This window comes from Saccoglossus kowalevskii, chromosome 8, assembly GCF_978046115.1.
Source record: "Saccoglossus kowalevskii chromosome 8, keSacKowa6.1, whole genome shotgun sequence".
NCBI lineage: Eukaryota > Metazoa > Hemichordata > Enteropneusta > Harrimaniidae > Saccoglossus > Saccoglossus kowalevskii.
The window spans coordinates 17,293,039-17,308,821 of NC_140648.1; the positions used below are offsets into that span (position 1 = coordinate 17,293,039).

Sequence of the window (15,783 nt, forward strand, 5' to 3'; positions counted from 1 at the left end):
TATTTGAGTTCAAGGGCAAATTTCATTTAACTATAGCTGCAAGCGGAATGTTTCATACGCTTATCAAATCTGTACATAGTTTTTGGAACTTTAAAATAAATAAGTTCCATGCTTCAGAATTGCATTTAAAATGAAGTTGGTATAACATAATAGCAATAAACCACCACCACCAGGGATATACCACAATTCTCTTCATTAATATGCACCTGCAGCTAGTGCATACATGCCTTGAATAGTCGCGTCTCATGACCCCTAAAGGTCACACATCCTGGTACTTTCGTTGGTATGACAGCATTACAAATGAACACTTAGGGCATTTAATATGTCGATTGTGGTACACCAGTGGGTGGCAGTGATTTATTCCACAATTAGACATACCAGTACATATATATTGGTGAATTGGAGCTCGTGGCTAAAAATACATTACTATCTATACTAATGCTGACTTGGTGAATTTGCATTTGTTGGCACTATATTCCCTAATTTTGTTTACTACGTTCATGAATACCACATTGTTGAAATATGAAAATTGACGCTGGTTACTAAACAGCAAAATTTAGTCAGTTTATTTAACAATTAAAAAATCAGTTGATCTTCAGGAAAATATTAAGTATAAGCTATTAAAACTAAAAGATGATATTCTAATAATGGCAATTTTTTTTTTTTTTGAAAATGGAGCAAAAATAGTGAATTCAAAAATAAAATATTTAAAAAAATATTTCAGTATTTAATAAAATAAAAATGCTGAATATCAGCATACTAATGATAACACTATTAAAAATAGAACTTTGCTGCAAATGGTTGCTGAGATCTCTTGCTCATTTTTTTTTTCAACATGCCATGACACAGCTCAGGAGAACTGACATAGGAAAGAGTGAATGGACATAAACCAGTCTCTTGATTCCCCGGCTTAAGAAAAAAATCTCTGCAGCCATTTGCATCTCGGGTTAATTATTAGAAAGATCTTTAAAAACTAGCATCAAGCAGTTCCCTCAATTGGCCGATTTTCTCTATTTTTCTTTGGAGAGTCTTTAAAAAGCTTTCTACCCATACTAAGTGTGTTGGTGGTAGTGATGGTGGTATTTGATTTATTGTCGTTGAGCTGCAGATTTCTGAGCGGCGTTTCGTCTTTAAAATCATGATGATGTGATGCGGGTAGTACGTAACAGGCTCTACATACTGCCATATATTTATCGGTGCCACCGATGATTTCAACCTGCAAGGAATAAACATTTATAAATGTCATAATTTTGACTTTAACCTTGCAATAATGAAAACCTGAAAAAGCATGATTTACTACTATAAAAATTTACCGACAACTTTTTGTTGACGGGGGAGACTGATTCCCACTGCGAGGAACACCAGATGAAGCTTTTTCTCCGAACACAAATAAAAATTACTTACAGCCGTTTCCACACCTAGTCGCTTGGTATACGACGCTTCACTATAACAATGCATACACACTGCGTTCAATTTAATTACACTCTCTGCTAGTGGCACTAGATTCAAAATATTACCAAAACCCTACAAAAACAAAACAAAAACATTTTGTTCAAGAACATTTAACATAGTGGTTGTGGCTTATGAGTCGTACAACTAATAAACAGACTACAACGCCTATTTTTCATGGTGATAACCGGCTTAATTCTATATGCTATGAGTGCCACGCTTAGTTGTATTGGCATAGACACTGTCAAAGTTTACCGAACACCAGATATTCTGCACACTCTGCATTTTTTCTTAAATTGTATATTTCTTCGAAAAACATATCTGAGCATTTTTAAAACAGAAGATGCGTTCAGGACATTTTGACCTTTGCAGCTGTCTGAGATTTTTAAGAATCGACCAACATTTAGGCCAATTAAAAGTACCGTAAAATTCCTAATTGAAATTCATTTTTCAATGGACGAATTCAGATGCGTGAAGTCTTGGTGCGGCTTTAATTTTCACTTCGGTAACAGTGGGAAATTTTTTCAAAAAAAAGGCCAGAAGGGATAATGATATGCTAATGAGACGCACGACACTCTTGCTACTTTGTTGCGATTCTAAGCGCACTTTTGCAACTGAGAGACAGCCGTCTGACACAGCGACTACTGGCATGTTCGGCAGAGTGACTGTACATTCATCAGGGAAATTAAAATAAAAAAAATAAAAAAGGTCAATCAAAAAAAATGTTCGCATGATAAAAAAAAATACTCCGTATATTATTTAATGTAATATATATTTATTTTCTTATTTTTTTTGATAACGAAAAGTATATTCTAAAAGAAGTAAAAACAAAAAACAAATGCATTCTTAGTAGCAAAAGATCACGGTAACGGCCATGCTGCGTTTCACAATTGCTGGTTATTACTCAGTAGTGATTACAGCAACGTACAAAAAATAAATTCGTTGAATTGTTGTGAAAATTGAACTTGGTTTCACCGCAAGCGAATGATTTCAGTCACATATAAACGCTTGATCCGATACGACATCCGCCATGTTTGTTACTTGACTTGATAGGTCAAGTCACTAATTAACCAATCAAAACGCTGGATGGTGCCAACATGATTAAATTACCATAGCTCATTTAAATATGTTAATGTAGTTCAGCAACCATTGTTGTAGTGTGATCGTTTGGCTTTGATTTTGATGGGAAAATGGCATGATTTGTTTTTAAATCAAGAAATTAGTTGTTTTCGAAAGATAAGCTGAGCATTGAAGATTTAACACATTTGACGATAAATAACTCATTGTCGAAACGCAGTTTACCCATTCACGCTACCCACAATAAACCTGTACTCTGGAATAAGCGTCAATGACTACAGAAAACCTAAATTAGACTCTAATCTAAGCATCAGGAATCATTGAAATGTTCGAAAAGTTATGCCTTAATTTAAAATTAAATGGTATATCTTTTTCTGAAATATGTGGTGGCTTGTTTGGTTTGTGAAAGTTTGGGGTGCGGCTTATAATGCAGGCTTTTTCCTGGGATCAAAACTTGTCAATATCAACATGAAACAATGTCTCAAGTTAGGGGTGCGGCTTCTATTAAAGCTGCTGCCTCAAATATGATTTTTACGGTAACTGTATGTTTTATTATATACCTCAAATAGTTTTTGAATATATAATGGGAAACTTTGAAATTGCTTGTGTTTTTTTTTCAAGAAAGGGCATATCGCAGAGTTTCGAGCGATCATATCACTTTGTGTTAACATTTTTTTTGTGTGTTCAGGGATGCCGAAACATGGAATATCATGATATCTTTCCGTGATCAGCTGTGCTCTCACTGTCGCTCGCAAATGTCAAAAATTACGAAATTTGGACAAGATTTACGAACAAAATAAATATCTATTAGTAGGATTTACGAACACATTTTGTATAAAATACCCTCGCAAATCGCCCTCATTTAATTTTCAAGACTCGACTGTGATCATCACGCGTGTTACGGTTTGAGTGATTGCCATTTTAAAGTTAAACAATGTCCTGTTACTTCTAAGATTGCAACAATTGCTACATGGTGATCGCGATCAACACGGAACTGTATTTTTCCACTCTGAAGTTATTTTGGTGTCATCGCACATGCGTAGTTTAGTCGACATGTGTTTCAAGATACCTCGCGACTTTACTCTCAGTATGGGACGGTTTCATGTCGCCCTTATCAAAACACGTGATTTGTTTATTTATTGAAAATGGAGGCTACGTCAAAACGGAGCAGACAACTGCTCAACGAGTATTTTTCACGACGAGATGGAGAAACCGCTAAATCGTGTTCAGAACCAGAAACCCGTGGGTGTCCTAACCCTGACAGCACCAAGAAACAGAAAGTTGATCGTACTACAGCACGATTTCAGAAATAATGAAAGGTTAGCTGCGGTTCCGTAGCTCTTTGGTGCGACATACAATCTAATTTTGCCCTACCAATTTCATTAGGACGTCTTGTTTTTATTTTTGTTGTTGTATGTCGAACATGGGCCGGCCAGTGTCTGTCACGTAAATAATGCGGTCGGCAACATAGGGCTATGATTCCACAGCTAATGGAAGGTGAGACAATGCGAATCGATCGAAAAATACTATAATTTGTGTAACATTCTTACCGGGCATTCTTAGCATTGAGATCGAGTTACAAGACCGAAAGTTACTTATTAGTTACTTTTTCACTTTAATTCAGAAATTTCGATGAAAATAAATAGTAATTTTGTGTCGTCATAAACGTCAACATGCAGGTTTGCATGATGAGCGAGAACGGGAGATTACTTCATAATAATATTGATTGCATAGAGTTTTTTCTGAGAAATTTCCCGTGAAAATTTATTCACAGGATGACTTGTGTTCTAGGCAGTGAATTTAAAAAGTGAACTTTTGAATGATGACTATTTTCCCCACTGTTAACAATGCGAGCTTATTATGAATATGTTTAATTAATACCGAGTTATTCAAATAAAGGTTCTGGTGTCTACATTGCATATTTTGTTGTACCATCATAAATGGTACATTTTGTGGAGCAGACTGCCTAAGTTGATGTCATAAAATTACACACAAAATTAGAGCTCGGGTTGCACCAGCAAGCACCATTTTCAGCATGCTGTTCTTGTTTTCGGCGGTTGACAGAGGGGACACCTCCCTCTCCTCTCTTCCCCGTTGTGCTCGGTCGCGGGAAAATGCTCCACAGTTTCCTGACAAAGTTTACTAATACTTTTTTTTCTTGATTAGTAAATTTACTATTACCTAGCAAATTCCAGAGAGAGCCCAGATCAGTGCATTCCAGTTAGCGGTAAAAATTAGGGGAGTGTTATTTTTGTAGTGTCCAACTTCTAGTATGCGATATACACGTTGTTCGTCCTCAGATTTGCTAAATTCTTCCCTAAATGCTCTTTTCGAATTTCGGTGTGATCATAGAGGTAATCAGAATTACCTTTTATTACCTCCATGGTGTGGTTCACTAACAACTACTGTCATCCATGTCACTACCTGTGTTTATGTCTTGCGATGTATTGAGATAGTTGATTGGAACAATAAGAGAACGTTTACTAGACATGATAAAAACTGATAACCTAAACAAACGTGGCACGCATTACTTCAATAAAAAACGCCGCATTGCCAGTCTGTTTATTAGTTGTCTGACCTTATGATCAATAGGTTCAAAAGTTCAAATTCAATGTCAAATAGAATCAAACCGTATGAAGAGCAATTTTCACTAACTGGTGCTACTGTAAAGTAACCGTGATGAAACAAAATAGCCACAAGTCAATCATTTTTAATATGATTTCAAAAATAAAATGTGTTCATACATGACCGATTCCGTTCCAGAATAGTAGAAATAACTGGTTTTATTGCATTTTTAGCACAAAAATAGTCGTCATTTGATCATAAAACAAATGGAAGTAACGTGTATCCCAAGATGCTTGATGTACGTGTGAATGTGATCAATCCAGGCATGACTGAGATACAGGAGGACAGGCACACATGGAGGTAATTTTCAAACAGCATTCAATCAGGGAATGCTGCTGTGTCAGAAGAATTGAATACAAATGCAAAACAGCATTTTTTAAAAGTTAGAAAAAAAACGAGTCTAAGAAATCAAATACAAGAATAGTCTGAGATACCTTTCTCTGGAATGTGCCATCTAACGCCGCTACAATCACTTTTTTACCCTTACTTGCCATTTCTTCACTAAATTCTACACAGTCAGGAAACTGGAAAATGAATAAAATAATTAAATAATTAACTACATGAATACAAAATTTAAAGAGAAACGTTCATTGCATTGAAGAGAAAGTAGCATGGGTACCATGAAAAACAAAATGGCCGCTCCGGACATGTAAAAAATAGGCCAATGGCCTGTTGCTCAACGGCTATTGTACAAAAGATTAGTGCTGTATGTGCTCAAACTTTTCGTTTAAATTTGTACTTTTAAATGAAAAATCGCCAAACAACCACACAAAGTTGTCAATGGAATAATAAACACATGTATGCCCAATACCAAAGCATTGGAAATAGTGATTAGTTGAAATTATATTTTTAACCAAAAATGACAAAATATTTGCCAAAATTAGAGAATTAAAGATATGGCCATGGGATGAACAAATCTAGTAGATGTCAACACTAGCAGTGTTCTCCCCAGGCCTTTCAAGCACTGCGGGCCCGCGTCGCTTAGACAAACAGCCGCGTCGCTTTTGTTTCGCCCGCGATCCATGAAATCCTGCCCGCGATGCTTATTCACGTTGTATTGTTTACAAGTGTCAGCCTCGTCTAGCACATCTTTAAAACAATAACATGTATTGATCGAAAGGTAATCCCGCCTTTGTACATAGTTAGCCTTACAAAAACAGTGATAAAAACGGAAGTCTACAAGAAGTTACCAAGTCTATCAAGGGTGCGGAGCTGGCAAACCCCAAAATACTAGGGTAGTAATAATTTGCCCATTGCGTCGGGATGGTCTATCCCGAGTTGCTGCACTGCGATTAATTGCGTTTTTACTACTTCATCGCCAGTGACACTATCTACCAAGAATTAAATCAAAGAAAGCTTAGAAAGAACTCCCATGTGCTGAGAGTATTGGAGACACATTAAATATAATTCGAAATTACTTAGCTGAAAACTAATTATGCGATTCAGAAAATTAATATGACCAGATTTGAGTGTAAAACTAATGAGGTCTGCGCAATGTAACAGAAAATCTATGTCTCCAAGTTTAATTGAAATGTGATTAGAACCAAAAAAAATTATGAATTATTATGCTTATTAGGGAATTAATATGAACAGATTTTTACCCCAAACTAATTAGGTTTGTACATTGTCCTAGAGCATCTTTGTACTAAGTTTCATTGAAATGGAATAATTAGTACCGTGAAAACTCCAAAATTTCGACCCCACTAAAAATTGCGGACTCATTCTTATTCGAAAATTGCGACCAGTTTTAGTTTTCCCCCAAACGAAAAAAAAACCGATGTGAGCGTTCAAACGGGACCTTCCTCGAAGGCATGAATCCGGGTTTCTGATTGACTGAGAGATTTTTATTTTATTGGTAACGAAAATATATTCTAAATAAACGAAGTTTCAAATAAAAACGAACACAAAAATCTCAGCATGCTGCGTTTCTGAATTGTTGATTATTACTGTACTCAGTAGTGATTATAATAATGTACACAAAATAAATTTGTTGAATGGTTATGAAATACAAATAAAAGTCAACTTAGTTTCATCGTAAGCGAATGATTCCGGTCTCATATAAACGTTTGATGCTGTAGGATATCCGCCATGTTCTCTTAGGTCAAATAGGTCAAATCGCTAATTAACCAATCAAAAAGCTGGATGATGCCAACGTGTTCAAATTACCATAGCTTATTTAAATATGTTAATGTTATTGAACGCAATGCGGAAGAGATTGATGTTGTAGTACGATATTTTGGCTTGGATTTTGATGCGAAAACGGCATGATTTTTTTTAAATAAAAAAATTAGTTGTTTTTAAAAAATAAACTGGTCATCTGAAGAATAATTTAACATTGTTCACAGTGATAACAGCTCATTCTCGAAAGGAAGCTTACCCGCTCACGCTAGTCACGATAAAAATCATACACGTGTACTCTTGAATAGACAGACGTCAATGACTACGGTAAAACTTAGACTCTATTTTAGCCGGCAGGATTGATTGAAATGTCCGAAAAATGACGCCAAAATACACCTTAAAAGTCCCATTTTATTTTCTTAAATCCCATTTTATTTTTTAATCCAAGGGCGAATTTACGGCAGAATTTGGTCCCTCAAATAAGGGACACGCGAGCTTTGATTCTAACCGGATACATTACACTGGGTCGGGGAGATAGTTTGCTAAACTTCCATGTATCTTTTGTCCAATGGGTACCTGTACTTCGAACATTCGCAAGTTTTCCTAGGTAGTGCGAGACAGCTTTGTCTTTTGACCTATTAGTTTTGTGCTGACCTCTTCTCGGCATCTTGATGTTTTGTTTTGCTTGTCATAATACTCACTGATTGATGACTTTGTTTAGATTTTGAGTTACAACTCGGCCACGACCTTTGCTTTTACCGTGAAACATGAGGAAGTTTACGTCAATTGACGGACATTGCATTTTTTAAAAACTAATGAAGCACACCGTCTATCATCCCCATTTTTTCATTTGCTGATTTCTATTCTGAAAAATTCGACCGTCCGAAAATGCACCTTAATTTCGACTCTAAAAACACGTCACATTTCTAACACCAATTATTTAAAACCGGTCGAAATTTTGGAGTTTTTACGGTACTTTAGATATCAGTGTGAAAGCTTAAAATTGGTTAATTATGCAAATTAGGTAATTAATATGTACAGATTTTAACCCACAATTATTCAGGTCTGTCTATTGTCCTACAGCATTCATGTACATTCATTGAAATGTGATGATTAGTACTTTAGATATCAGTAGAAAAGCTGAAAATTAATTATGCAAATTAGGTAATTAATATGCACAATTATTTACCCTAAAACTAATCAGGTCTCTGCATAGTCCTAAAGGATCTATGTACCAAGTTTCATTGAAATGCGATGATTAGTACTTGAGATACCCGTGGAAAAGCTGAAAATTAACTAATTATGCAAATTAGGTGATTAATATGCACAAATATTTATCGAAAACAATCAATCTCTGCATAGTCCTTGAGTATGTAAGTACCAAGTTTCATTGAAATGTAATGCTAACTACTTATATCAAATGCTGAAAATTAATTAATTATGCAAATTAGGTAATTAATATGCACTGATATTACCATAAAAACTATCAGGTCTGTGCAGTGTCGTATGACATCTATGTACCAAGTTTCATTGAAATGTGATGATTAGTACTTGAGATATCAGTGGAAAAACCGAAAATTGACTAATCATTATGCAAATTAGGTAATTAGTATCCACGGATTATTACCAAAAACTAATCAAAACCTAGCATTAGTTCAGAGCATCTATGTACCAAGTTTCATCAAAATCCAATGAGTGGTTGTTTAGATATCAGTGGAACAGTCATGGAACCACTAAAAAATAGCTAATTATCATGCAAATTAGGTAATTAATATGCACGGATTTTTACCAAAAATTAATCAAATCTGCGCATATGTTCAGAGCATCTATGTACCAAGTTTCATCAAAATCCAATGAGTGGTTCTTTAGATATCAGTGGAACAGTCATAGAACAGCTAAAAATTAGCTAATTATCATGCAAATTAGGTAATTAACGAGCATGGATTTTTACCAAAACCTAATCAAATCTGCGCATTGGCCCAGAGCATCTATGCACCAAGTTTCATCAAAAACCGATGTATGGTTCTTGAGATAGCAGTGGAACAGTCGGACACACATACACACACACACACATACACACACACATACACACACACACATACACACACACTAACTGCAAAGACTCCCATTTTGTGCTTCGCACATGGGAGTCAAAAAACAAGTGAAATTAAGTCGCATCGGAAAAAAAAACTGTAAATAAATCGAAGTAAAAATTATTCAACTGCAGACGAGACGGACGAGGAAAAAACGAACCCTGACCTCTAGAAATACCTCATTCATAGTGCGTCATTACCGAGGAACGCCACCCTAAGGCGACGTAACGCATGTAGTGACATCGCAACCGATGCATGCTGGGTTACAACGGAGATTTTGATTGAGGTAACAAAGATGGTTGCGCAGAGTGCATGTTTTTCCGCGATGTTTAAAAACAACATTTCGTTGGCGATTTTGATGTAATTTCTAAGTTAATCATCAATGAATCGTTTTAATTAAGCAAACATTCTAAGTTTGTGTATTTTTAAACAAACAAGTCATTGTCAATGACACGTCCCCGTTCCGTTCATATTTGAGTGACATATACATTCAAAGCAGATCATGACCGAAATGCACCTGCATATGTACAACACATTGTGCTAAATCTGAACAAAATCCATCCATGCATGACTGAGATCCGGTTCTGGAATTGTGAAAATACGTGATTTTGATGCATTTTCGGCCTTAAAATGGCCATCATTTCGCTATTGTTAAGCAGATGATGAAACAAAGGCACATATCTATTTGTGACATGATGTACCATGTGTGTGTGAAGTTTGAACTTGATCAATCCAGACATGTCTTGGATACGGATCCAGAACTGAATTCTTTAACAAAATGGCCGCCAGTCGGCCATTTCAAACTTGATCCGAAAAAAAAAAGACGTGCATCAAGGTCCTATTATGTTTAATGTATGTACCAAATTTGAACAAAATCCATCCATGCATAACTGAGATACGGGTCCGGAATGGTGAAAATGTGCGATTTCAATGCATTTTCGGCCTTAAAGCGGCCTCCATTTGGCTATCGTTAATGAGATCATGAAACAAATGCACATACATATTTGTGACATGATGTACCTTGTGTGTGTGAAGTTTGAACTCGATCAATCCAAGCATGTCTCGGATACGGATCCAGAACTGAATTCTTTAAAACAAAATGGTCGGCTATTTCGAACTTGATCCGGAAAAAAAAATGACGTGCATCAAGGTCCTATTATGTTTAATGTATGTACCAAATTTGAATGAAATCCATCCATGCATAACTGAGATCCGTGTCCGGAATGGTGAAAATGTGCGATTTCAATGCATTTTCGGCCTTAAAGTGGCCGCCATTTGGCTATCGTTAATGAGATCATGAAACAAATGCACATACATATTTGTGACATGATGTACCTTGTGTGTGTGAAGTTTGAACTTGATCAATCCAGACATGTCTCGGATACGGATCCAGAACTGAATTCTTTAAAACAAAATGGCCGCCAGTCGGCCATTTCGAACTTGATCCGAAAAAAAAAATGACGTGCATCAAGGTCCTATTATGTTTAATGTATGTACCAAATTTGAATGAAATCCGTCCATGCATAACTGAGATCCGGGTCCGGAATGGTGAAAATGTGCGATTTCAATGCATTTTCGACCTTAAAGCGGCCGCCATTTGGCTATCGTTAATGAGATCATGAAACAAATGCACATACATATTTGTGACATGATGTACCTTGTGTGTGTGAAGTTTGAACTCGATCAATCCAGACATGTCTCAGATACGGATCCAGAACTGAATTCTTTAAAACAAAATGGCCGCCAGTCGGCTATTTCGAATCCGATCCAAAAAAAAAAAAGGACGTGCATCAAGGTCCTATTATGTTTAATGTATGTACCAAATTTAAACAAAATCTGTCCATGCATAACTGAGATCCGGGTCCGGAATGGTGAAAATGTGCGATTTTGATGCATTTTCGGCCTTAAAATGGCCGCTATTCGGCTATCGTTAATCGGATCATGAAAAAAATGCATGTGCATATGTCCCATATAATGTGTGATGTATGAGTGAAGTTTGAACTTAATCGGTCCATGCATGTTCGAGATACAGGTGATCACGGACGCACGGACGCACACAGGGCAAACCATAAGTCCCCGTTTTCGGACTACGTCCGAACGGGGACTAAAAAGTCAGGGACCGATGATCGCAACAGCAGCGGTGAATACTCGTTCAACGCAATGCCGTCAGCTGACAATGTTACGGTGATCGTAGCGTTACACAAATAATAGATAGATCAATGAAAAATCGCTGACTTTAGTTTTGAAATGCCGTTGTAGAAAAAAATGTCATTATTGATTTATTAATTTCTTCATACAGATTTTACAAATTTAACAAACAAATCCCCCCCCCCCCGGCTATAAATATTTCCATTTCTTTCCTGTTCTATTTCAAACTTTATTTGACTCGATGCACACATAAAACACAATGAATGTAAATGATAACAAATATATGAGATATGTATCTCTTCTTTATTTCAGTTATAATGTTTGTTGGGGAAACTAATTATTATGCAAACAAAATTATGAAAATAAGATGTATTGTTATGTAAATCAGCGGCGATGCTTGGCTTAGAGTCTGGGGAGAACACTGACTAGGTATACACAAGAAGAAGTCGAAAATAGAATTTTTGACCAAAAATGACCATTTTAAAATAGTCTGAACTGAAATCAGGTCGGGTCGTAACAGCCAATTTTTTTCATTATTTTTGCCTTAAGTTTCTACATTTCTACTGTCGATGGGTCCCGAAACTATTTCATCAATTATTTTGAGGTTGATGATCCGAAATTGGTCGATTTCACGACGAAAACCACGTGAAATGAGAAAACTATGACGCCTCGTGGTGTCACGATAACTTATTTAAGATGGCTGCAAACACTGGGATTTCGCTGTAGTTTTCCAGGGTTTTCAGACAGACAGACAGAGATAGATAGACTGACGACAGACGCAGGACAGAAACCTATCCCATAGGCTCAGCAGACCTATGGTCCGATGAGCCACAAATGGCGATTTAACGCTTTTACAGGAAATTTGGACGTCAGTCAGCCATATTGAATTGAATCACAACAATAATGTTGGTACAAATGTATCCTTTGGTATACTATCTTTGTACAAAATTTAAACAGAAACGTTCATGGTATTCAAGATAAAGTAGCATGGGTACCATGAAAAACAAGATGGCCACCAGTCGGCCATATTTGTTCGAATCACGAAGAAAAAATGACGTGCACCTACAACCCAATATGTATGATCATCATACCAACTTTGATCCAAATCGGCCCAGTCATCTCCGAGACTGCTGAGGACACGTTTAGGTATCAGAAATAGCAAATTTTACATCCAAAATGGCTGCCAGTCGTCCATTTTTGCGCCGAGTTAAAGTTACTTGACACGCATATGCAAGACATTATGTATTGTCTTCATGTAAAGTTTGAATGAAATCCGTCAATGGGTGTCCAAGATATACCGTAGCTCCAGACTTGCAGACTGACAGAACAAACCCAAATTAATGTCCGAACGAGGACTAAAAATAACAGTTATACTTACAAACTGTCCTTCGTCAATTCCTATAACATCATATTTCATGGCAGTTTTCCTCAGTGGACATAGCTCTGTTGCAGACACTGCTGCTTTCACTTCCCTGTTAATTTAAAAGGATTTATTAAAGATTTATTTTCCAGCTGTATTGTATTTTATTCTCGTACATTTCTTAAAATTGTTACTCTCATTTCTTGGTATGTCTAAACTATTTTGACACTTATTCTTTGTAGATTTAAAAATGAGCAAAACAATAATGAGTCACAGAATTAATTTTAACACAAATCACATGGTTATATGGCAGCCATTTTGTTCTTTGTTAGCTGATGGTTATTAACAGTTTCGTCTTCTAATTTCGCATATGCCTCGAGAGTCCAGGAGCATTGGTTTGTTGGAATTCAAAGTGCCAAATTCGAAAAAAACGCAGCTGGCAATTTTGCAAAGAAAACTGAGAAATGAGAACGCGTCTTTTCCTGACCGCACTGTAAAATTCACCAATGACATTTGCAAAGAATCTTCAAAGTGTAATACAAAATTGATATCAATAAACATTTTGAGATTTACAGTAAGTATGGTCTTACCTATCATGTGTCGCTATTCCATTCTTATCGTATCTATCATCATTTGCATACTTTACAATAAGGCAACTATGATTTGCAATTTGAAAACGTTTTATTCTTCGGATTAATTCAGTCCTAAATTGAGAAGAAAAAAATTTGAAAAAACACATCACTGACATTAATGAGATTTTTTCATTGACAATGAAGCCTATGACCACAAGATCTTCCCCTTATGTCACAAACCACGTGACTGAGGTAATGAGGCGGTGCCATATTGGCTCCCCAATCAGTTTCGTTTTTCTCTGCCTAAATTTCAATTATAAATCTCAGTTAAAATCTTGTTGGTTTTCACTGTAAGGACCACACACTGAAAGCCAAGTAATATGAGAATTTTATTCTCAAATATTAATCAACCACTATTCATAATAATAATTATTAATTTGTATTTCAGTACCAAGAAAGCTGAAATTTCTGTTGGCAACATAAAATGTTAATTATGTTATTGGTTTAGAATGTTTAGGTATGTACTTACGTTTTACCTGAAAACATTGGTCCAAATATAACCTGAAAATAATAATGTGTAAAATAATTGGTGTTAATTCAGAATGTAAAGGGATGTGTAGTTCGCTTAAAAGCCAAGGACATTTATTTTGTTTGGGGAATGGTGGTCAAGGAAGCTATTTGCCAAGGTGCTCAACAACTACATGTTGCTGTTGGGATGAAAAAACAGTATTGGTAACATACCATTTCATACATACATGTTAATATATATGTTAATGATGTATTATACAATTTTTGGTTTGTATGTGCTTCTAATAGAGCAAATACAATACATATTTTTCACTAATTGTGTGAAAGTAGTACCAGGCATTTTCATTATTTTTGGCCGTCTTGATCATAGTGTTTTTTTTTAGCTTGGATGAACAATAGAGCTTAATTACCATAACAATGAATAGAACAGGTGATAGCAATATTCGCAGTATAAGTATAAGAACAGTCCATTTATGAAGGGGCGGTGATCTAAGCTTGGATTGTTGGTTCATTTCTATGGTTTCATCATTATCACAGGTGAAAAATAAACCTAAGTTATCTTCAATTAATTTAAATTAAAGTAAGGGTATCTCAATGTAATATTCCCGAATTAAAGACCAACATTGGCAATAAAATAATGAAATTCAAGTCCAAAATCAAATCGTTTTATTTTTTTGACGTCCGGACTACTCCTATCACGCAATACGCAAAATATTGCAATGACAGAAAGTGGCTCAAGACTAATCTGACTATTTATTTGGTTGACCATTAAAAACTTTGGAGGGTGGAACATTGAAAAACAAATTGCAATGGAAAAATGATTCTGCAGGGATCAATAATGCTCCAGTCAATGCCAACCCGACCCCTCCCACCTCGGGCGATGCGGGACAAATGTGGGGCATTAGACGAGGTTCACCGCCAAACTGTGACCATGGAGGTGGGGTAATAGCAGTGTTTCATGTCACGTCATCGATAACAACGTATGCGTATCAGATAGAAAGCATAGCGGACAGTGGCGATCGGTGGGGGAAATGTAGGGGGATTTGCCTATCCTTCTTGCCCTTGGAGGTGGGGAGGGTTGGGGGTTGACATTGACTGGAGCATAACAAAATATATTAGCACAAAACTAGAGGGAGAAAATATTTCCATAGTTTTTCAGCCATCACCCCACCCAAAGTTTGTCCATTCCTTATTATTTTTTTTCTCTGCTTTCAACGATCGCTACTTTCAATCGAGAAAAAATAATTATGAATAGTACTTATCAAATTATTTGATTTTTCATCCATCAAGTGACTTTATTTTTAAGTGAAAATAACGTCTGAAAATGACCTGCAAATTAGCAAGCAAGAAACCCGCTATTTTTTTTTTTTATTATTGTGTATTATTTATGTGACCACGTCAAGAAGAAATACAATATTCTATTCGCTCTATACTTTGGACAAATTGGGTAATCATATTTGCATTTCGAAAACTTTTAGAAATCGCGGGGTACCAGCTTTAAATCCCTTCTACATTTAGCGGGAAACCCCCTCATCCTTATTCCTGTTCACAGAAATCTGAATCAAGAGCAGATGTTTGTGCGTTTCACCAGAAATCGACAACAAATCCTAATGACCTACCTGTATTTGTCCCTTTTTGGACGAACATATCACATCTGAAGTCGTTATGCATGACATCATCGTGTAAAAAATCAAATGCACTCAGAAAATCCGAGAAAGTGATGAAAAAATGAAGATGACCGCCGCAACAGCTCACAGATCTAGGGTCACAATCAGGAATAGACGCGGAATACGAATTTCGCGGCAAAATAAAG

The 15,783-nt window shown here is 36.1% G+C and overlaps 1 protein-coding gene across 1 annotated transcript; it reads right to left on the reverse strand.

Moving 5' to 3' along the window:
- Positions 1–279: 279 nt before the first annotated feature.
- Positions 280–15,776, reverse strand: LOC100368622 (thymidine kinase, cytosolic-like). The gene is made up of 7 exons (XM_002733208.3): positions 15,590–15,776; positions 13,972–14,003; positions 13,461–13,574; positions 12,889–12,982; positions 5,586–5,675; positions 1,405–1,524; positions 280–1,216 (listed from the first exon to the last, which is right to left on the reverse strand). Exons 1-7 carry the CDS (start codon positions 15,647–15,649, stop codon positions 980–982), a joined length of 747 nt encoding a protein of 248 aa, XP_002733254.1. The 5' UTR covers positions 15,650–15,776; the 3' UTR covers positions 280–979.
- Between the last annotated feature and the right edge of the window lie 7 nt (positions 15,777–15,783).

What these genes read in the sequence shown, in the direction of transcription:
- LOC100368622 (XM_002733208.3), bottom strand. Translation starts at nt 15,649, where the DNA reads ATGATGTCATGCATAACGACTTCAGATGTGATATGTTCGTCCAAAAAG. An exon ending in CCAAAAAGGGACAAATACAG is followed by an intron (nt 14,004 to 15,589) that starts GTAGGTCATTAG and finishes TATTATTTTCAG; the next exon opens with GTTATATTTGGACCAATGTT. An exon ending in GGAATAGCGACACATGATAG is followed by an intron (nt 12,983 to 13,460) that starts GTAAGACCATAC and finishes TTAAATTAACAG; the next exon opens with GGAAGTGAAAGCAGCAGTGT.